General features: G+C 38.3%; 1 protein-coding gene across 1 annotated transcript in view; it reads right to left on the bottom strand.

Annotated features, from left to right (window-relative positions):
- Nucleotides 1-2,473: 2,473 nt before the first annotated feature.
- LOC136864169 (protein FAM161B) overlaps nucleotides 2,474-23,073 on the bottom strand; it is a 178,589-nt gene continuing 157,989 nt past the window's right edge. Inside the window, exon 7 of the mRNA XM_068225993.1 lies at nucleotides 2,474-3,142. Within this exon, the coding sequence (XP_068082094.1) occupies nucleotides 2,684-3,142 (459 nt within the window). The 3' untranslated portion in view covers nucleotides 2,474-2,683. The remainder of the gene's footprint in view (nucleotides 3,143-23,073) is intronic.

Below are 23,073 nucleotides of genomic sequence, written 5' to 3'. Positions count from 1 at the left end.
ACTTACCATCATTTACCAACAATATGCAAGTTATTCATTTTTATGTGTCAATTGCTTCTTCAATTTTGCGAGTTGCTGACTTGCATGTTGATTTACCATACCTTTGTTAAGAATGCAGTACACATTGCCTCAGTGTGTGCTTTTAGTGAAAAATTATTGGATTATAAGTCCATCGTAGCCATGTAAAGGGTGTTCAGGAAGAGTATGGTGTGTGCAATTCTCCTCAGCGGGACACAATACTGGCCATAGTGAGAAAGTTGGAAATAACTTGCTTTTTGTTGAGTAAATCTAGCAAGCATCACCCATCTGATTTAGCAGACGTGGCAGAAGATGTTTGGACTCACTTGCTTCGGTCTCCTAGCAAACAGTTACGTTGTTTGTCTCAGGAGTTGGGGTGTTCGTATTCCATATGTCAAAAAGTGACCAAGATGACTGCCATACATGAGTTGCAAGAGCCAGATATGGGAAAACGAGTCCGTTACTGCACATGGTTCTTGAATTTTAGTGTATGGTTGCCAGGAATTCTGGTTCACAGATGAGGCCTGGTTCCATCTGATGGTTATGTGAATTCTCAACATACCCATATTTAGGTCACACGTAACCATACCCATTTACGAAAGACCCCTGCACCAGGTCAGAGTTTAGTGTGAAGTCTTGGCAAACTCAATAGTGGGTCCTTTCTTCCTCTAAAATATGATGAACACAGATCGGTACAAAGGCATTTATCTGCAATTTGTCAAGTAACTAGACGACGTTGAGCTAACTCGGGTTATTTTTAGGAAGATGGTGCAAATTGCCACATGTCAACTGAGTATCTCACTCTGATCAGCAGCTTCTTTGAGGACCTCTAATAATTTGTGGCCACCAAGATCACTGGAATTAACAACACCTGATTATTTCCTTTTTTAATATTTTTATGTTATTTATTTTACATCCCACTAAATACTTTCATGGATTTTGGAGACACAGAGATGCCGGCATTTTGTCCTGTAAGAATTCTTTCACATGCCAGTAAATCTACTGACATGAGGCTGATGTATTCTATTTGAGCACATTCAAATGCCACTGGGCTGAGCCAGGATCACACCTGCCAAGTTATGCTCAGAAGGCTAGCGCTCTACCATCTGAGCAACTCAGCCTAACAGATTATTTCCTGTGGGGTTATATCAAGGATAAAGTGTATCAAAATCAATGACAAACAATTGAAGATTTGAAGACCATCATCCTGACAGAAATCAATAGAATAAATAAGGAAATGCTGCAGCGAACTGCCAGAAGCATAGAGAGATAGGTATGGCTGTGTCTATAGGAAGATGGAGGTAAATTCCAACATCTGCTGTGATGGTAAGTGAATCTCCCACAGTTTCTTCATATTTGGAATGTAGTTGCATCTTACTCTTTGCTACCAGACATTTGAATACCATCCAGTTTATAAAATTGCCCTGTACAATTCAAGCCTTATTCATGATATTTTCTTTATTTTTGGTGCCACTCCTTCCTTTTTATTATTAGAGTGTTCAAACACTGTCTTGGTGATTCCTAATCATGCTTTGGATTTTATCTTGACATTGGAGTCAGAAATGGGGATCAATCAAGAAAGTCCTGTAAGGTGGACTCACCAGTAAATAAACTATTACGCCTTTCAGAATTCAGTCTGCGAACTACTGTGAATGATCTGAACATTTCCATAATCTTCTATTCACAGCTATTACTATCTCCGCCTACTTATTCCTCGAAGCAACTAGACTCCTAAATTACTAGGTAGCCTTCCCCTCTTCATCTTCATAACACTGTCAGCTTCATCCAGCATGTTTACTCCAAACTAAGTTTACACTTCTTCATTACAATTTCCTGCTACTCTTGATATCCATGCTGCTGACTGAGTCAGACTAAACTCAGTGTTAATAGTCAATTTTGTGATGATTGATAATCAAAGGAGCAATGAAATATCACCCAGTTAAAATTTTGATAATTATTGACAATCCACATTAATTTCTAGAGAAGCAAATTCCTACAGAAAATGAGTAACAATGGTACCATATCAACAAACATTTAGTAAGATATGAATGCCAACATTTTCAACAGTGTAAGTGGCTTTATGACAATGATTCTTTTTTTGGAAGTGCCTAACATCAAATACATCATCCCTCAAGTCAGAACACATTTTATTTTTGTCCTGAATGGTAATGGTAACATTTGTTTCCATTGAAAAGAAGATGAATACACACAGTACACCTGGCAGGAGAGAGGGAGGGAGGTATTTTACAAAATCTCTATGAACTGAACAGTACCAGACAAATGCTATTTATCACTACAGGGGACTATTAAGACATTCTTTCTCAATTTCCCCTTGTTAAAAGTCATAGCTGGAAGCATTTTACTTTCATTTGAAATTCTATGTATAGTAAACATATCAACAGGAACTTCAGTCATTGATGTTTTTGTGATTGAGCAAACAACAAACTTAGCTTGTGATAAAGTAATCTTAATTCACCTTGTTTAGTAAAAGATAAAAATGATAAACTACTGTAAGGACTACTGGTATAAATAACATAGGAAATCACACAAACATATCTGAAGAACAGTAGAAATCAATTAATGTAATAAATAACTCATACATATACTTGGGTAGAGATGTAATACATCAGTGTAAAATAACTAAAGAAGAAAACAGAAACCTTTATCATGAATCAGGTATCTCAAAATGTTCATTACAGTTATTTTCTGCAGGGTTTTCACTGTTGTCTTCTTCTGAACCTTTTTCTGTTTCAATTTCACCTGAACCTTTTTCTGTCTCAATTTCTTCTGAACCTTTTTCTGTTTCAGTTTCTTCTGGAATACTTTCAGTGTACTCATCACCATCCTGTTGTTTACTATCTTCACTAAGAGTTTTAGTTTCTCCTTCAACTTGTGAAGACACACTGCCCGATCCATGTTCTTCATCGCTTGAGCATTCAATGGTTTCTGCAGTCTCCTTAATAGAAACTTTGAGCCCCATCTTAGAAGTCTTATCTTCAGAAGCATGGTTCTCGCTATCTCTGTCTGGGTACAAATCTGGTGAATTTTGCCTTGAAATATTCCCATCACTTAGTCTGTGAGAAGTAACAGATTTCTGCAAATTCTTCATCATGAACTTCTTGGCCTGAAAAATTAATACCACCAAACATGTAATTTGCTGTGAAAAATGTAATATTTCTGAAAAGGAAACAATAAATGAAATGAGATAGGGAAAGGATATGAGTCGTCCAGTTGCAAAAGCCGTTATGTCCATTTCTTTCTCAAAATGAGTTATCACTGCCATTGTATGAATCTCATCAACATACACAATCCAGTAATGTAATATGTGAACAAAGTCCATTTAATTCATATGTTTAAAGGTTAAGAATAACTGGAACTGTTGCAGAAGTCATTATGTCCAGTGTGTGTTATGCAGAAAAGTTTGTTATGTCCCAGAACCCTGTAAGAGGATCATACTTACACGCACAAAATCAGGCAATTGTGTGATAAGAGGTGAAGTAAACTGTAACAGCAATTGTGGTGAAGCAAAAAGTATATTGAAGCATGGGAAACCCTTTTCTGCTATTGTGCCAGTACCAGTGGAGGTAGGGGGTCCTCTTAAGAAAGAACACATTGCTGACCAAACATTATGGGAAAGAATGGATAAGGAACGATGACCTCACGTTCTATAAGACACTGCTTGACCAGCGGCAAACTTTGAACAGTGAAATACCAGACAATTACACTGATCTGGGAGATTTTGCTGAGGACAAAAACGGATTGTTAATATAACTGTATGAAATGTTAAAGAAGTTATAAAACATTTTGAATGAATGATGATTTCATGATGTGATCATAAAATCAAAGAGGGGGGATTAAATAACAAAACATTATATCCTAACCTTAAAATTATTTCCATTCATGTTAATTTCATAGTGTAATACTTTCAAACGTAGCTAATAAAACATGTTTACAGTAAATATGTACACTCTATTACATATAGCCTACTGCTTCAGGTACCATTTTATCTCCACAAAATTGCTGCAAAACTCATTATGTCCAAATGATTTTTGCAAATAACATGGGTTTTATAAGTTTTATTTTGTGGAGATTTTGCTGTGTGATGAAGATGAATGCTTACTGTTTAATTAGAAAATTTCAACCTCCTTTGTTGCATAACAAATGACAGATTTTTGCACTTCCTGAAAAATTTGTTTGTCTGAACATAACGTGTTTTGCAACTGGACGACTCATATAAGATATAAAATGTTTGCATAATATACAGTATAATAAATGCAATCACTGTTTAAATTCAAACTAGTGCAGCTTGACATGTTAAAGTACTACCAACTGTGATGGGAACTTTCGGACTCTAATCCTATTGTTAATCAATTTTGTAATAGATTCCTATGATCTCCCCACTTCAAATTCAGACAACCATTGGTACAATACCTCCTTAAATTTTCTTCCTTATCACTACCAAACTCAAATAATCACAAATATACATATTTTTTTGCAGGTTATCAGCCAGAATTTACACATATAATTAGTACATAGAGCTCTTGACTTTAATATCCAAAGCTAAGGGTGACCAAGCACCTCTTGTTCTCCAGGAATTAATGAATTGATCAGCATGATTGACATTCATGCACAGTCTAAGGTACCAGTACATTAAAAGAGAGAGAGTGAAGGCACCCTTATCATCCAGCTGAACAAGATCATCACTTAACACTTGCTTCCTTCCCTGACCGCATGCATCATGAATGTCTGTACAAGTTCCTGCACCACTGCCACACTTTTCTGTCTGTCATGAAAGTTTCACCATACACATTACCGTACTCATTTGTCGATTCCTTCTAGCTGTCTGATGTTTTGGTTAATTAAGTGCAGAAGACTGCAACCTCTGTGGATTGTAACCGGATTCTAAACTTTTGCTCATTTGTAATATCAACATCAATTGTTTGCTTCTTCTCAACAATTTCATTACTAATTCATTGCTTTCCCCGTCAGTCATGGTCCAGTTAGAGTATAATCATAACATCTCTTGAACAACCCCAAGTGAGATCAAGTTACCAGTTATTTATTCAATCACAATCTAACTTTCATTTGTGTGAAGGAATACTTTCAGTAGTCACTCTGTACATCCATTCAAATGGTCATTAATTTCCAACACAAATAATACACCTTCAAAACAATTGGTGCCAGTAGTTGTCCCAAGCATACTGTACATTCCTGTTAGCTAACTCTTCAGTTATTTGAAATCTCTGTCCCTGCTACAAAGCTAACTAGATAGTAACTTCAAAGACAAGAGTGAATGGTTCTAACATATACCCATTTAAGGGATATAAATTTTTGCAATTACAGTAATAAAAATTATATAATAACCCCAGTTCTGGCATGCTGTGCATGGTATGCAGTAAGATACAGTGGATGTAGGCAGCAGCCTGTAATATGTCAATGAGCATTTCCTCAGAGAGAAATTTTGCAATTTGTGGCAAACTTTCAAGGATAGATTTAAGCTTTTCCTTTTCAAGGCATAGAAGATTAATAAGTCCCCTGAAATTCCATGAATAAGTAAGCCCTTCATAGCAAAAGTCACATTCATAATCAATTTCACCTTTGCCTCTATGTTCATTATGCCCTTTCAAACCTACTTATTGTCTCACACAATAAAGAGCACAACATTTATGAGATATTAGCATTTCTCTGGTTCATGGTGTGGGTTACTGTAGTCACGTCCTAGTTCATGAACCATGGGAAACAGCTGAGTGGAATAGAAAGTGGTCCTGAGAGTCGGGATACCAGTTGCTATGGAATGGGAGTGGACATCTCGGACATATTCTGAGTCATGGCATTCTTTGTGCTGAGACGGCTAGGACTATACAATCCACCAGTGGACCCTAACCCATTAGAAGAGAGATTCTCTCACAGACTATATGTAAGTAGGGTAGCATCCTGCTTCATGAATTTACTGAGCTCAGAACATTTTAAGCAAGTCTCAGACCTATGAGAGTAACAGAGTCCCACTCCCATTTGACAGGCAAGGAACTCCTTGGAAACAACTTGGTGAATGAAATGGAATTCAATGGGGAGCTATCAATATTAATGGGGCTTACGGAAAAAAAGAAAGTAGACTAGCTGAGTCAGCAAAGAGGATGCATCTGGCTGTGCAAGGAGTAAGTGATATTCAGGTAAGGGGAGATAACGAGGAAGAGATAGGAGATTATAAAGTGTACTTGATGAGTGTTAGAAAGGGAAGGGTAGAGTACGGGGTACGGCTGTTTATCAGGAATACCGTTGCACGCAACATAGTTTCTGTTAGGCTCATAAGTGAACGAATGATGTGGGTAGATTTGAAAGTTGGAGAATTAGGATGAGAATTGTCTCTCTGTATTCACCATGTGAGGGTGCAGATGAGGATGAAGTTGACAAGTTTTATGAAGCATTGAGTGACATCGTGGTCAGGGTCAACAACAAGGATAGGATAGTGCTAATGGGCAATTTCAATGCAAGATTTGGAAATAGAACTGAAGGATATGAAAGGGTGATTGGTAAATGTGGGGAAGATATGGAAGCTAATGGGAATGGGAAGCATTTGCTGAACTTCTGTGCTAGTATGGATGTAGCAGTAATGAATACATTCTTCAAGCATAAGGCTGTTCACCCCTACACATGGGAGGCTAGGAGTACCAGATCCATAATGGACTATATCTTAACCGTCTTCGAATTCAGGAAGACTGTTAGGAATGTACGAGTTTTCCAGGGATTTTTCGATAATACAGAACACTATCTGATCTGTAGTGAACTAAGTATCTCCAGGCCTAGGATAGAGAAAGGGAAATCTGTCTGCAAACGAATAAGTGTAGAAAATCTCCAGGAGGAGGAAATTAGACAGAAGTACATGGAATTGACTAGTGAGAAGTTCCGAACAGTAAGAAGGTTCAGGATATAGAAAGAGAATGGGTGGCATACAGGGATGCTGTATTAGAAACAGTAAGGGAATGTGTAAAGTTGGAAAAAAAAACCAACATCTTAATGGAATGATAAAGTAAGAGCAGCTTGTAAGTGTAAAAAGATGGCTTATTAGAAATATTTCCAAACAAGGGGTGCTGCGGACAGGGTTTTGTACGTAGATGAAAGGAATGGAGCGAAACAAATAGTTGTAGAATCCAAAAAGAAGTCGTGGGTAGATTTTGTTAATAAACTGGAAAGGCTGGGTCAGGCAGCAGGGAAATCTTTCTGGACAGTAATAAAGAATCTTAGGAAGGGAGGGAAAAAGGAAATGAACAGTGTTTTGGGTAATTCAGGTGAACTCATAATAGATCCCAGGGAATCACTGGAGAGCTGGAGGGAATATTTTTTAACATCTTCTCAACGTAAAAGGAAATCTTCCTGGTGGTGTTGCAAACAGCCAAGCTCATGGGGAGGAGGAAAATGATGTTGGTGAAATTACACTTGAGGAAGTGGAAAGGATGGTAAATAAATTTAAATTGTCATAAATCAGCAGGAATAGATGAAATTAGACCTGAAATGGTGAAGTGTAGTGGGAAGGCAGGGATGAAATGGCTTCACAGAGTAGTAAGTTTAGCATGGAGTGTTGGTAAGGTACCTTCAGATTGGACAAAGCAGTAATTGCACCTAGCTATAAGCAAGGGAACAGGAAGGTTTGCAACAACTATCGAGGTATCTCATTTGTTGCCATTGATGATTTCATGGCCTGTACTTATAGACATGATATAGGCTTTTAGGCTTTCTTGACACAGCATAACCCCAAAAGCCTATATCATGTCAAGAGGTATCTCATTGATTAGTATACCAGGCAAATTATTCACTGGCATCTCAGAAGGGAGGGTGCGATCAGTAGTTGAAAAGAAGCTGGATGAAAACCAGTGTGGTTCCAGACTACAGAGGGGCTGTCAGGATCAGATTTTCAGCATGCGCCAAATAATCGAAAAATGCTACGAGAGGAATAGACAGCTGTGTTTTATGTTTCGTAGATCTATAGAAAGCATATGACAGGGTACTGAGGGAAAAGATGTTCGCCATACTGGGGGACTATGAAATTAAAGGCAGATTATTAAAATCCATCAAAGGCATTTATGTTGACAATTCGGCTACAGCGAGAATTGATGGTAGAATTAGTTCTTTGTTCAGGGTATTTACAGAGGCTGTAATCTTTCACCTTTGCCGTTCGTAGTTTACATGAATCATCTGCTGGAAGGTTTAAAGTGGCAGGGAGGGATTCGGTTAGGTGGAAATGTAGTAAACAGTCTGGCCTATGCTGAAGACTTGGTCTTAATGGTAGATTGTGCCAAAAACCTGCAGTCTAATATCTTGGAACTTGAAAATAGGTGCAATGAGTATGGTATGAAAATCAGCCTTCCGAAAACTAAATTAATATCAGTACCAGTAGGTAAGAAATTCAACAGAATTAAATGTCAGATTGGTGATATAAAACTGGAACACATAGACAATTTTAAGTATTTAGGTTGTATGTTCTCCGAGGATGGTATTATAGTAAGTGAGACTGAATCAAGGTGCAGTAAAGGTAATGCAGTGAGCTCGTAGTTGCGATCAACAGTATTCTGTAAGAAGGAAGTCAGCTCCTGGACAAAACTATCTTTAAATCGGTCTGTTTTCAGACCAATTTTGCTTTACGGCAGCGAAAGCTGGGTGGACTGAGGGTATCATATTCATAAGTTAGAAGTAACAGACTTGAAAGTAGCGGGAATGATCTCTGGTACAAATAGGTGGGAACAATTGCAGGAGGGTACTCGGAATGAGGAGATAAAGGCTAAGTTAGGAATGAACTCGATGAATGAAGCTGTACGCATAAACCGGCTTTGGTGGTGAGGCTATGTGATGCGAATGGAGGAGGATAGGTTACCTAGGAGAATAATAGACTCTGTTATGGAGGGTAAGAGAAGTAGAGAGAGACCAAGATGACAATGGTTAGACTCAGTTTGTAATCATTTAAAGATAAGAGGTATAGAACTAAATGAGGCCATAGCACTAGTTGCAAATAGAGGATTGTGGCGATGATTAGTAAATTCACAGAGGCTTGCAGACTGAACGATGAAAGGCATAATGGTCTATAATGATAATATATGTATGTATGTATGTATGTATGTATGTATGTATGTATGTATGTATGTATGTATGTATGTATGTATGTATGTATGTATGTATGTATGCATATGTATGTTGTGTCAGTCAGGTGTTTAGTGTAGTTGCAACAAGACTTGTACTTTTAACCTCCAACCAGCAAATATATCTTAAGATATATTTCATTTCATTTCTCTTCTTTTCTTTTTTTTTTACGTAGCACCGACACAGATAGGTCTTATGTTGATGATATTTCTCTTCTTCCTTATAAAAGTACGAGTATTAGATCCTTATTATGAATACAGGAAATCATCATGGTAATCTTCCGGTCCTGGTTCCTGTCTCAGACCACTCATAATAATCTCAATTCACAAGCATTTTAACCCCATTCCATCTCCAGCTCCAGTTTCCCAGGTGTGGTGTACAAGTGCTCGCACTTCTTCCTGTCAATGTATAGTTTCTGTTAGTTATAGTTAGACTACAGTGTTTCATATTTACATCACATAAATTTTGTATCTATTTGGGAGCAAATGTCTACAAGCAAAATAGTGAATTGCATTCTTTCTAACAAAACTTTAATGGAAATTTATTTTCTTGGAATTTTAATTTTTGGTTGTGAGGACCTATTTTCACAATTTACTTACATCAAGTGGAACTCCACTGTTCAGCTATTCAGAGTTATGCTTACTACTGCAAGAAGGAAGTTTACTCTATTCTTGCTATTTTGTTGTTACCACTTAGAATCACACAGTGTTTGTATTTTTCCCTTTAGCAGAAATTTAGTTTAAAACTTATGGATTGTAAACTATGTTGAAAAATTACAAAATCTACTTCATTAACTACAGGTCAATAACTGAACTGTAATGCAGCACATAGTCACTTAACCACTAACAACCAAAGTCTGGCTACTCGTCACTGTCACATAAGTTGCACTGCAACTAAGTCAATGGCTTAGTGATTTCTGTAGCAGAATATCGTATGATGCAACCACAGTACATCACATCAAGATGGGTGAATCCCCGTGGTTTCAAACAATATTATTTTAAGCAAGTGTGATGCGAGTGATTATACAACACCTAATCATCATCATCATCATCATCATTTTCCAGCTCCAGTTCCCAGGGTGTGGTGTATAAGCGCTCGCCACTTCTCCCTGTCAAAGTATAGTTTCTGTTCTTAGAAGAATGTTCTTAGAAAAATGCATATGCATGCATTTTAAATTATGTTGAAAAATTACAAAATCAACTTCATTAACAAACAGGTCAATAACTAAACGGTAATGCAGCACATAGTCACTTAACCACTAACAACCAAAGTCCGGCTACTCGTCACTATCACATAAGTTGCACTGCAACTAAGTTGATGACCTCCGATTTCACTGCGTCTATCTATATATTCCTTGGTCTCACAACTGGCCTCTCTCCTTTCACTTCTCTGTCAAAGTAATTCCTTGGTGTTCTTGTTCTGTCCATGCTCATAACATGTCCAAACCATTGTAGCCTGCATCTCCCTAAAAACTCTGTAACAGGTATTTTGATGCCAGCCTCCTTCCTGTTTGTTTCATTTCTAATCTTATCCTTCCTGGTCGTTTGGCTCATTGTTTTGATGAATTTCATTTCTGTTGACTGGATTTCACTACTTGCCTTGTAATGCAATGTACGTTTCGAGTCCATATGTGAGAACTGGAATGAAGTAGGTATAATACATGGTAATTTTTGCTTTCTGGGGGATTTTAACATCCCAGAGTAGATTTCTCACTTGAAAATAAAACTGAGAAGCTTTCTGAGTCCTATTAAGTATTTCTTTGTTTACTGTGTTATCTTTTGAATTGATACTTCCAAGGTATTTGAAGTTAGAAACAGACTGCAATAGAGTTCCCTCCAGGAAAATGTTTGAATCTGTGCCTTTCTTGTTGATAGTGATTTCAATAGGTCTAGTTTTGTTTTACTGATATTTCGTCCATATTTTTTAAACTTGCCATTCCATTCCATTTCTCCTGTACTTCTGCTTCATTTTCTCCCAAGATCAGAACATCATCTGCAAATGTTAGAGTATTAGGTTCTTTGTAAAGTTCTTTGATGGACTTTATGATCCGATCCATAACAATGATGAACAGAAGTGGTACCAAAGCGCTTCCCTGTTGGACTACAACACATAATGCAATGGAAAATTGGGAGTTGAACACAGCTGATATCATAACAAGGGAACTTGTTACTAGATACAGGTGTCGAGTGAAAATAATTCAAACAATGACACGTTTTGTTACAGTAGTGGTGGCATGCCTATAGTAGCAGCATGATGCAAGGTGATAAAGGTGTTTATGTTCCATCTTTAATGTCAAGAGAGCGATATTTTTAAGTTGCAGTAGTGCCAAAATATAATTGTACAAGGAATGCACTGAGCAAATAGCTGCACGGTTTGGGTCACATAGCTACCAGCTTACATTTGGGAGATAGTGGGTTTGAACCCCACTGTTGGCAGCCCTGAAGCTGGTTTTCCATAGTTTCCTATTTTCACACCAGGCAAATGCTGGCTTGGGGCTGTACATTAATTAAGGCCACAGCAACTTCCTTCCAACTCATAGGCCATAAGACCTATCTGCGTAGGTGTGATATAAAGCAAATTGTAAAATAATAATAGTGCATAGCCTCTGGAAAGGCTTGGTGCTGACCTAATGAGGATGAAATGAATTGAAAAGACGTTATAAACACCAAGTCCCAAAACCAGGAGAATTAAGAGTACAAGGAGGTTGATTCCAAGGAAGACATGGGTTAGGCTTACCATTTTAAACTATCAGCAATTTATCTGCATACTTCAGTTGTGAAAATGGTTTATTCAGTAACTGTTTTATTACACAAAGTTTAGCTCTTTTACAAAAGTATCCCCACACTGTCAGTCATTTACTACACTGTAACTGCAATAAACTAAAGTTGTTCTGAGAATGATAATAATACTGAAATACACAAATAATTTTCTCAACTATAAACAATCAGAAGATGTCCTACACATGCAACAACAACCACATGACACCATAGTACATCGGTCAATCGTGTCAATTCAGAGTCTTCTGAAGAACTTCTGAGTCCTTGAGCTCTCTTCCCTTCGTTAGCAGTCCTCGCTCCTACCAGACAATCAGCAGCAAGCCGCACGAGGTGAGTCAAGGGGAGAGTGATACAGCGCTTGGGCTGCAATATCAGTCGCCGATGCCTTGCACTCAGAAATATCAGCGTCATTTCTTCTCATTACTTTCAAGTTTTGCAAATGGAACAATGTGTCAAATACGTATATTATAATGTGCTTTAAAATTTCTATCATTCTCATTTGAGGTTTGGGCTTCACTGAAGCCTTGATAGCCCTCATTATATGCCACTGAGTATATAGGAAATTGAAGTAGCTAACTTTTATCTTCAGTATTAGTCTGTTGACACTAGTGTATGGTTTTGAACTATCGGGTATATTCCTAATGACATTCAAATTAATTAAGAATAGCAACTTTCAAGAAAATTATGACATCTTTTGCAGAGGTGAGCATTTTGCTATAAATTTCAATCAGGATATCATCATGTTCTAAACCTCTGGCTGGTAGTTCCATAACATTTAATACATCACCATCTACAGAGGGGTAGTCGCCATTACCGATTTCTTGAAATTAATCAGTGAATTCCAGTTTTTGTGGTTTTGCCTGCATATTTTTATGTGAGTGGCATATTTTGAACAAGGACCAAAGTATTTAATACAATTATCATTGTTTGCCAATAAGCATGTGGCAAAACAGACAAAACCTTTAAGAAATCTCCCCCAAGAACAATAATTTTTCCACCAGAAGGAATGCAATGTCATTACCTATGAAATATTATAAAAGACATTTCACTCACATTAATGAATGACTGTTTGCCATTGGAGTTTTATCCCATACTCAGCCATGCTAATAGAAAATCATCAGCTGTTTTGGAATTTAATTTTAATCAAGACCCCAAACTCTCATTTAAAGTTAAAGGAATTTTGAATATAACGTGCACTCTTCAACCACTGGGCAGCAGAATAGCAGCTATTCCTGTCTACATTACTAATAAAACATTGCAGCTCTAAATTGGAGCACTTTTGTATTATATATCCTAAATGTTTTTCTAGTGCCCCCAGGACCATCAATGAAAAATGCATTCTTGATATTTGTGTTGTTTTGTTGAAGCACGTCAATGATTTCATTAATGACTGAAAGTTGTTCCTGGTTTATTATGAGTATCATAACAACTTCGCTAACTACAGGAATGAAAGAAGTTCACAGCATCAGTGTTAAAATTTCTCTGAAATCACTGAAGCTAACAAATATACGGAGAGATGACATGGAGAAAGAAATGTTTAAATTTATCCAAAATCAGTTCAAGGTAGCAAATATAGGTAGATCTTCAGAAGAGACAGTAACATTGTGCTGAATAGCTTCCTTTTGGCCAACAGACTCGCTACACTACAGGCTGGAAGCTGAAGTACAGCTGACCAGGAAGACATCTGACTGCACGTGAGTGCTTGCCCCCTTCCATCTCCTCTATCGTGCCACATGCCTCAGCGCTCTCACGGTTCAGGTGGCCTTGAACTACTGGAAAGCACTTTGGCCAAACAGAATGCTACATTTTCTTTAATCATTTAAAAATATCTGGTGAGAAATGTTTGTGCTTTTAAAGACACTCTACAAACATACAGGCCAAGAGCTATCATCAGAATGCTTTGCGATGTCAATTGGTTCAGCCATTCTGTCAAACTCATGGTCACAAAAATCAGCATAGTGTTTTAAATATATAGATAGATTATGGAACTATATTCCTCTTCTAATTATAGGCTGTTACCAGTGCTTTTATTTATTTTATTTTTTTGCCAGGCTGAGTGGCTCAGACGGTTGAGCCACTGGCCTTCTGACCCCAACTTGGCAGGTTCAATCCTGGCTCAATCTGGTGGTATTTGAAGGTGCTCAAATATGTCAGCCTCGAGTCGGTAGCTTTACTGGCACTTAAAAGAACTCCTGCAGGACTAAATTCCGGCACCTCAGTGACTCCGAAAACTGTAAAAGTAGTTAGTGGGATGTAAACCAAATAACTTTTTTTTTATGAGAGGAAAGGTGCCAGTACTCACCATGTAAGTGCCTATTACAGCAACTTCCACACTTCTAATATACAATTTTTTTTTCTTTTTTTTTTTTCAAGTGTCCAATGGTCGGGCAAGTCATTATCACAGTCCATCTCCATTTGACCCTCTGAATCTTCGGTCTTGTTCTTGTGATCCTCTTCATCACGTGTATTTTCGGTACTTGGATCATAAGTGGATTTGATAGTTTCTACTTCTTCAGCTTTACTTATTTTGCTCAATGACAAAAATGAACAGTTTATTTTACACATTTGTAGCAATGTTTGCACTGATTTAACTTAGAGTAGCTTTATTAAAAACTCACATGAACACCTGCATATTGGAGAGCGGATATAGAAATTATAGTCTGAATGTGAACACAATTTCCTGTTTCCGGTTGCATTACCAAGCTATGAAGCCCATGAAGCATGTAAGCATGGTACCCACTTGCGAGAATCAAAACTGAAAATTAAATCCATGAATACAGTACCATCTGCTTGAATATTTAAATTAAATTGCTCTGTCCATAAATTGCAGTTCTTTTTTTTTAAATGGAAAAAGGAGGTGCCAGTACTGCATACCACTGGGTACCAACAGAAAAAAGCACTGGCTGTTATTATATGCTATATTGTAACTATACAGTATGCATTGTTTACTCAGTGATGTGTGATATTTAAAGGTCTCACAAATGGTATTGTCATGCTTCTATTACTCTCAAACATACATAGAACATTATTATGAATGTTTCCAATAACAAAAAACAGTTTTTTTAAGTTTAGGCCTGTACATCTTCAAAGTATAATACCTTTCACTGCTATGTATATTCTAAGTTGTAATGTAACTTGCTCTGTGTATATGGATAGTGCAATAAACCAGTATTCTCAAAAATGACACTTACATTACCTATTTTGTTACTGAAGATTACCGAAGATTTTATTTTATTTCAGGAGGTACCTTATATAACAAACAATATAAGTTCCCAAATCAGTCTTTTACAATTCCTTATTTGTTTCATTCAAAGTTTTAAGCACTCAGAAGGTAAGTACAAGGTATAATAGGCCAATGTTGCCCAGTAATGTTGTATTGCAATTTTTAACTAATCACCAAGAATTATATGCAACATTCTGAAAAAGATGTCCCAGAAATGACTTTTTAAAACATGGCACCTCTGGTTCCTATCTACGTTCTTATCTCCTCACATATGACTTATTTGTCACTCACATCAATGAGAAAGGTATTAGTGTTGTTTTGTTTTATTTGGACAGAAAGGAAACTAGAGTATACTCAAAAATTCACAGAACATGTGCAGACTGTCAATACAGAATATTATTGTGCAAAATACAATGTTCCAATAAATCAAGAGCAATAATCTTTTGGTGCAGGATTGCTAAGGCCCATACAGCTAATGTCACCATAAAAGCTCTAATGAACATCAAGTGGAAAACCCAGCACTGCTTTATAATAAAACTCCTCCGGACTATTATACCATGGTCCACTCTTCCCATTCCTTCCAGACACTTTGACTACTGCTGCAGTAGTCATCTTCTGTAGTGTCGTCTCGATACTCCCTCCTGTATTCCGCTGGTGACTGCGGTGGTTACTTGGGAGGCAGCTGCATTTATATCTGAGTGCGCTGCCTCCGATTGGTTTGCGCCGTGCAGTCTGACATCTCATTGAATATCTGAAAGCATGACCTCCCATTGGGTCATGCCGAGCAGTCTAACGTTTGGTTGGGTCTCTGAACACATGACCTCTGATTGGTTTGCGCTATGCAGTCTGTCGTCTGGTTGAATATATGAGGGCATGACTTCTGATTGGGTCGCGGCGAGCAGTCTGTCATTAGATTGGGTCTCAGAGTGAATGACCTCCGATTGGGTCACTCCAAGCAATCGGTCCTGTGGTTGGTTGACCGTGATGCCCCTGATCTTAGTTAGCTTCGGCCGTAAGTTATATAAAGGGGTGTACCAGGCCTTGCTGAGTTTCAGTCCTTCCTCCTTTCTATTAAAGTTATCTGGATGTTTGTGTATTTCAGCTTCCCTGTAGAGGTGGAGGTGGAAGTGGGATGTTGTGGGCAGTACATCAGTATCCTCATAACGGATCTCATGGTTTCCGTCAAGCAGTGCATGTTCCACTACTGCTCCACAGCTGCACGGTATCCCATAGACTCCAGTAGATGTTAGAGGATCACAAGGATCTTTGGCAGAACGCAACATATTTCTCAGCTGTTGGGTCGGCTGAAAAATGGTCTTAACATTGTGACGTTTAAGGAGCCTTCATATATGATCCATAATGACCTGAATATATGGCAAAAAAAGCGATGAAGAATAGTATGGAAGAAAGGTATCCACGCCTGCCTCTACAGAGAAGCTATTGAAATACACAAACATCCAGATAACTTTAGTCAAAAGGAGGAAGGACTGAAACTCAGCAAGGCCTGGCACACCCCCTTATATAACTTACGGATGAAGCCAACTAAGATCAGGGACATTAGAGTCAACCAACCAGAGGACGAATTGATCAGCGTGACCCAATCGGAGGTCGTGCACTCTGAGATCCAATCTAATGACAGACTGCTCACCGCGACAGAAGTCATGTCCTCATATATTCAACCAGACAACAGACTGCATGGTGTGAACCAATCAGAGGTCGTGTGCTCAGAGATCTGACCAAATGTCAGACTGCTCGGCACGACCCAATCAAAGGTTGTGCTTTCAGATATTCAATCAGATGTCAAACTGCACAGCGTGAACCAATCGGAGGCCGTCCACTCAAATATAAATGCAGCTGCCTCCCAAGCAACCACTGCAGACACCAACAGAATACAGGTGAAAGTACCTAGACGACACTACAGAAGATGACTACCGCAGCAGTAGTCGAAACGTCTGGAAGGAATGAGAGGAGTGGACCATGTCATAACAGCCCGGAAGATTTTTATCATATTGACACCGGCTGTGAAAGCCTTCATACTTCCAGTACTGCTTTCCATACAGTCAGAACCTTTTGCCTTGTAACTTTCATGTGTTTCATGCAGAAAAGAAAATGTTTGAAAAATAACAGTTTTTCTTTTGATACAGACATACAGATGGCTGCAACATACAATCTCAACCAGCAACAAAAGAATTTGTATGAGTGTAGAATTACTGTGCTTATTACATTTTCGGATAAGTACTTAAATGCTTGAAATGCAAGTGAGTTGCTTGCACAGTTTGGGCTATGTATCTACTGGCTTACATTAAGAAACTGGTAGGTTCGAGCCTCACTGTTGGTAGCTTTGAAGATGGTTTTTCATGATTTCCCATTTTTACACCTGGCAAATGCTGGGACTGTAGCTTAATTAAGGCCATGGTTGCGTCCTTCAAAGTCTTAGAAAAACTCCTGCCTGAGTTAGTGCAACATTAAACAACCATCAGCTTGAAATGCATATTTCTAAAACCTGTAAGTGTTTATCTTTTGAACGTGTAGAGCAAAACTTCATTTTTAACTCGTTATAATTTATATTTTTCTATTATTTGTTATTTAACATTAGTCACATTTTAAAGTCTATTCCTATATTTTCCATAACTGACACCTTCATATGGGCATTATTTCCCATAATTTTAATCTTTCCCTGCATGGTAACACTGATTTGACACATCTTTGTACCTGTCCAGTACTGATTTTCAAATCAATATCCTCACCAATTTCTGTGGAAATCTTTGCCATGCATTTCTACTCACATTGCTTTTAGCACTAGTGCATTTTCCACCATCTCAATGGCTTGCACACTTGCATACTGCAGAGCAATGGTATATTGTAAATTTTCAGATGTGTATTTTAATACGAGCAGTCTGTAGTAGCACATGAGGTAATTGCTTTACGTTGTTATGGTTGGTGTTCCCTGGAGGTGACATGGAAAAAAAAAAGGTAGAAAACGCATTTTACTCACTGTGACTTCAAAAGGTACAGACACTGGAAACACTGAACCCTCAATAAGTGCCATTTACACATATCCTCCATGAAGTGAGTTGTAAATTTGGAATAGTTCTTGAACACTTAACAGCGAAACAATGAAAATGAGGATGTGGCAGAAATGACTGACAGCAATGATGTTGTGGGTGGCACTAGGGAGTGCACCAGAATCTTAACTTGTCTCTTGAAGAAAGGAGTAGGAGTGTTTAATGAAGTTCAATTGAACATGGTCGTCCACAAGAACCCACATGAGACTACTAGAGATTTACAATCACCCATCACCTGTACTTGGTGGGTAAGGCCCAAAAGCTCAGTGCATGTGAGCCTTATATGCTGAACAAATGGGACAAAATCTGGTACATCATTATTGCTGCCAGTTTGCTAGCTCGACACCAAGCAATGCATGGACAAAAACAGATACTTCTGTGCTGTATCATCAGAGGCAATAAATAATGATGTATGTTCACCAATATGAAGCAGAGGAAGGAATGGTTGAGTCTCAACGAGTGAGCAACACCACGAGCAAAGCCCGAGCTGTATCTGTGCATTTAACGGGATCAGAAAAATGTAATCCACTATGAAATGCAGGAAAACAACACCATGGTCAATGTTCAGCAAGTGCACCAGCTTGACGGACATTTTAGATAAAAGACCTGACCAGCAGTATGGCACGATTCTGCAGCTCGACAGTGTTTGCCCCATGTTGCTTATCTGATTGAAAATGCTATTCAGGAGCTTAGTTGGAAAACTTTTCTATACCTACTCACCCAAATACCTTTTAATTTTAGTTGTTCTAGGCACTCACCAACAGTCTTTAAGACATTTTTTCAACATCAAAGTGGAAATGAAAATAATGTTCAATGATTTATTCACATCACAGCCCAGTGCTTTCGACAATTATGTCTTTAATATGCTAATGGAAAGTTTACATTCAGTCATGAACTACAAAGGGGGATGTGATGGTAATGATTAATATGACTGGATAGTCTGAAAAGAATTACCTGACACACTGCCAGCATATATTTTAATCATTAAGAAATGATCCCAACAGAAGTAAAAGCCCATAAGATTCTGAATACTGGATGTTCTTAGATGCTTCTATCAAACATAGCCTTGTCATCAGACTGGCATCCCCTAACTAGCAATTTTTGTTAAAATTCAAGTGCGCAAGTAAAGTAATGTTGTTTTAGACAAGATCTGCAGCACCAAATGCCTCAAAAGGAACCCCCGCAATGTTTTAAATCACAATTATGTTGCGAAACCCAATTCCTTGGTGTCTAGGACCAAAGATTTGAACCGAGCTTGATAGCTGCAGTCGCTTAAGTGTGGCCAGTATCCAGTATTCGGGAGATAGTGGGTTCGAACCCCACTGTCAGCAGCCCTGAAGATGGTTTTCCATGGTTTCCCATTTTCACACCAGACAAATGCTGGGGCTGTACCTCAATTAAGGCCATGGCTGCTTCCTTCCCAGTCCTAGCCCTTTCCTGTCCCATCGTCGTCATAAGACACGTCTGTGTCGGTGCGACGTAAAGCCAATAGCAAGCAAAGATTTGAGAAATGCTGGAGGTAGAATTTTTGCATGAATACAATACTTCCTTCATTCCTATCATCGTTCAGAAGTCAAAATAGACCTGAAACTAAGTAGAAGAATGACCGAGACTCCCATCTGATAAATTATTATTGCGAAAGGACATTACATTACTTTTGACAAGTTGACTGGATGAAAATTGTGAGTTAGAGGCTTGGTTCCTCACCTCATTTTACTGGACGAGTTGGCCGTGCAGCCAGGGGCGCGTGGCTGTGAACTTGCATCCGAGGATAGTGGATTTGAATCCCACTGTCGGCAGCCCTGAAGGTGGTTTTCCGTGGTTTCCCATTTTCACACCAAGCAAATGATGGGGCTGTACCTTAATTAAAGCCACGGCCGCTTCCTTCCAACTCCTAGGCCTTTCCTATTCCATAGTTGCCACAAGACCTATCTGTGTCGGTGCGATGTAAAAACACTAGCGAAAAGAAAACCTCATTTTAATTAGCTTGATCCCCTTTATCACAGCCTGTGTTTATTAGATGGCATTTTTTGACTGGATAGTCTGAAAATAATTACCTGGCACACTACTAATATATATTTTAATCATTAAGAAATGACCCCAACAGAAGTAAAAACCCATCAAATCCTGAATACTGGATGCTATTAGATGCTTCTATCAGACTGGCATCCTCTAACTAGCAATTTTTGTTCAAATTCAAGTGGGAAAAGTAATGTAATGTTGTTTTAGACAAGGTCTGCAGACCAAATACCTCAAAAGGAACCCCCACAATGTTTTAAATCACAATTATGTCTCTCTCTCTTTCTGTATGTATGTATGTATGTACAGATACAGAGTGTATAAAAATTAAGTGTTCAAATTTCTAAGAATGAAAAGACAAAATTAGATACCTTTTAATAAACAACCATAGATCCAAAATTAACAGATGAAGTACATTTTGAGAAGGTTGAGAATAAAAATATTACACGTGAGTTTAATTGCAATCTAATATAAAAGCTGTTTAAAGTGCGTCCTCCTATTCAAGCACATTCTGCAACATGCCATTGCCTGTCATAGACGTGTTGTAGAGAATACACAGCTGCAAGCACCCAAGTGAAAAGTTCTTCCCTGGAATCAATTTTAATCTCATATAGTTTCCCACTCTTCTATAAACAAACAAAGACGTACGGCATGTTGTTACAGTACAGACATTGCATTCTGACATTATGGCAAGTTTAAGAGAACATGTAATATTGATGGTTTTGAGGAATGAGAGTCATAATTAATTTATATATTACAGTACAGTTTTTGACTTTGTCAGTCAATAACACCGGCCTGCGAAGATTTTCCAGCAAAAGTAATTGTATGTGAAATATGTTACATTTAGTGTCCTTATGTAAAATAAAATACCAGTTGTTTCATATAATTTACAGATTTGTCACCAGTCCATCTCATGTTTATGCTAATGGAGCTTCGTTGTTGTAAATGAGGTTTGGATTGGTTGTATGGAATGCAGGTAATAATTTCGTGTGGCTATTTCTAGCCGGGTGCAGCACTTGTAAGGCAGACCCCCAATGTGGGTGGGCAGCATCTGCCATGTGTAGGTAACTGCGTGTTATTGTGATGGAGGATAGTGTTATGTGTGGTGTGTGCATTGCAAGGATGTTGCAGACAGCACAAATACCCAGTCCCTGAGCCAAGGGAATTAACTAACCATTTAGCCATGGAGCAGGACTGGAATGCAGGTATGGACATGTCTGAGAGAAAATTCTGTATGTGCTCTGTTTGGGAGGGGAGTAGGTAATCATACAGGAACACCGGAAGGACAATTAGAACAGTTGCAGTTCGCGCATCCACAATGTCAGACAAGGTCAAAATGCCATGATCGCATTTTTCTGTAGTCTGAGAGGAGAATCTGAGAACGGGGGTCACGCCTTTATCTACAAGTATCAGCGTGCACTTGAAGTCGATTGAGTGAATAAGTGAGTTTGTTTGTGTTAAAATGGCAAGTGGCAGTGATGTTCGGAGGCAAAAATGTGTGAACAAGTGTGAACAATCTCAACTCTTTCTGTTATATATATGACCAGTATACAATTAAAGGGCAGAAGCAAAATATTACGCATTTATACAAAGCCTGTCCTTGGCATATTTTAACATGAAGATAGGTGATCAGGACAAGAATTTCGGACCCCATATTGTGTGTAAACCGTGTGTAGAAAACCTGCGGCAATGGTACAATGGATTGTTGCCGTCAATGCCATTCAGAATCCCAATGACTTGGCGGGAACAAAGAAATCATTTTGACGTTATTTTTGTGTATGTAAAGTGTCTGGGTTCAATACGAAAAATAAATAGCACATTGTGCATCCCTGCCTTCCATCTGCCATAACCCTCATACCACATGGACCCGATATTTCGGTCCCAAAACCACCAATACAGTTACCAGAGAGTGTGTCTTCGTCATCTTCAAGTGCGGAGAATGGTGATGATGACACCTTTGTTGAGGATAAAACGCCATGTATTTATAATCAGTGTGACTTAAATGGTTTGGTGCATGACCTAGGCCTCACTAAAGAAAAGAGTGAACTTTTAGGATCGAGATTAAAAGAGAGAAACTTTTACTTTCTGGGACAAAATCATATTGTTACAGAAATCGGGAGGAAGAATTTCAGCAGATTTTTGTTCATTAAGATGAACTTGTGTTTTGCTGTGATATCACTGGCTTGATTCGTCATCTTGGAACTCTTTACCCAGCAAAGGACTGGCGTCTATTTTTTGACACCAGTAAAGGAAGTCTCAAAGGTGTTCTTCTGCACAATGGAAATAAACTTGCTTCAGTGCCAGTCGCCCATTCAATATCTCTTTATGAAAACTATTACAATTTATCTATAGTGTTGCAGAAGCTGAACTACAATGAACACAGATGGTTACTGTGTTGTGAATTAAAATTGTGCAGTATCATATTAGAGCAGCAAGGAGGATATACAAAGTTCCTGTGTTTTCTGCGTGAGTGGAACTCTCAGACAGAGATCTTCACTGGTTAGTGTCTGAGTGGCCCAAGAAAAAACATTTGTCTGGAGAAGAAACATTGCAAATCATCTATTAACTGATCCTCAAAGTGTGTTATTGCCCCCTTTACATATTTATTGGAAATTATGAAGCAGTACTTGAAGATGGATAGAGGTAGTCCCTGTTTTCGGTACCTCTGTCAGAAATTTCTGTGACTGTTGGATGTCAAAGTTAAGGAATGTGTTTTTGACGGCCCCCCAATTCGGAATCTTATGAAGGATCTGACATTCAGTACGATGATGAATGAAACACAGCTTCAGGCATGGGAATCATTCAAAGATGTTTGTAGCAAATTCCTGTGTAATGTTAAAGT

This window comes from Anabrus simplex, chromosome 2 (assembly GCF_040414725.1).
Source record: "Anabrus simplex isolate iqAnaSimp1 chromosome 2, ASM4041472v1, whole genome shotgun sequence".
NCBI classification, from domain to species: Eukaryota; Metazoa; Arthropoda; class Insecta; order Orthoptera; family Tettigoniidae; genus Anabrus; species Anabrus simplex.
This window is presented reverse-complemented; position numbering and strand designations above follow the sequence as displayed.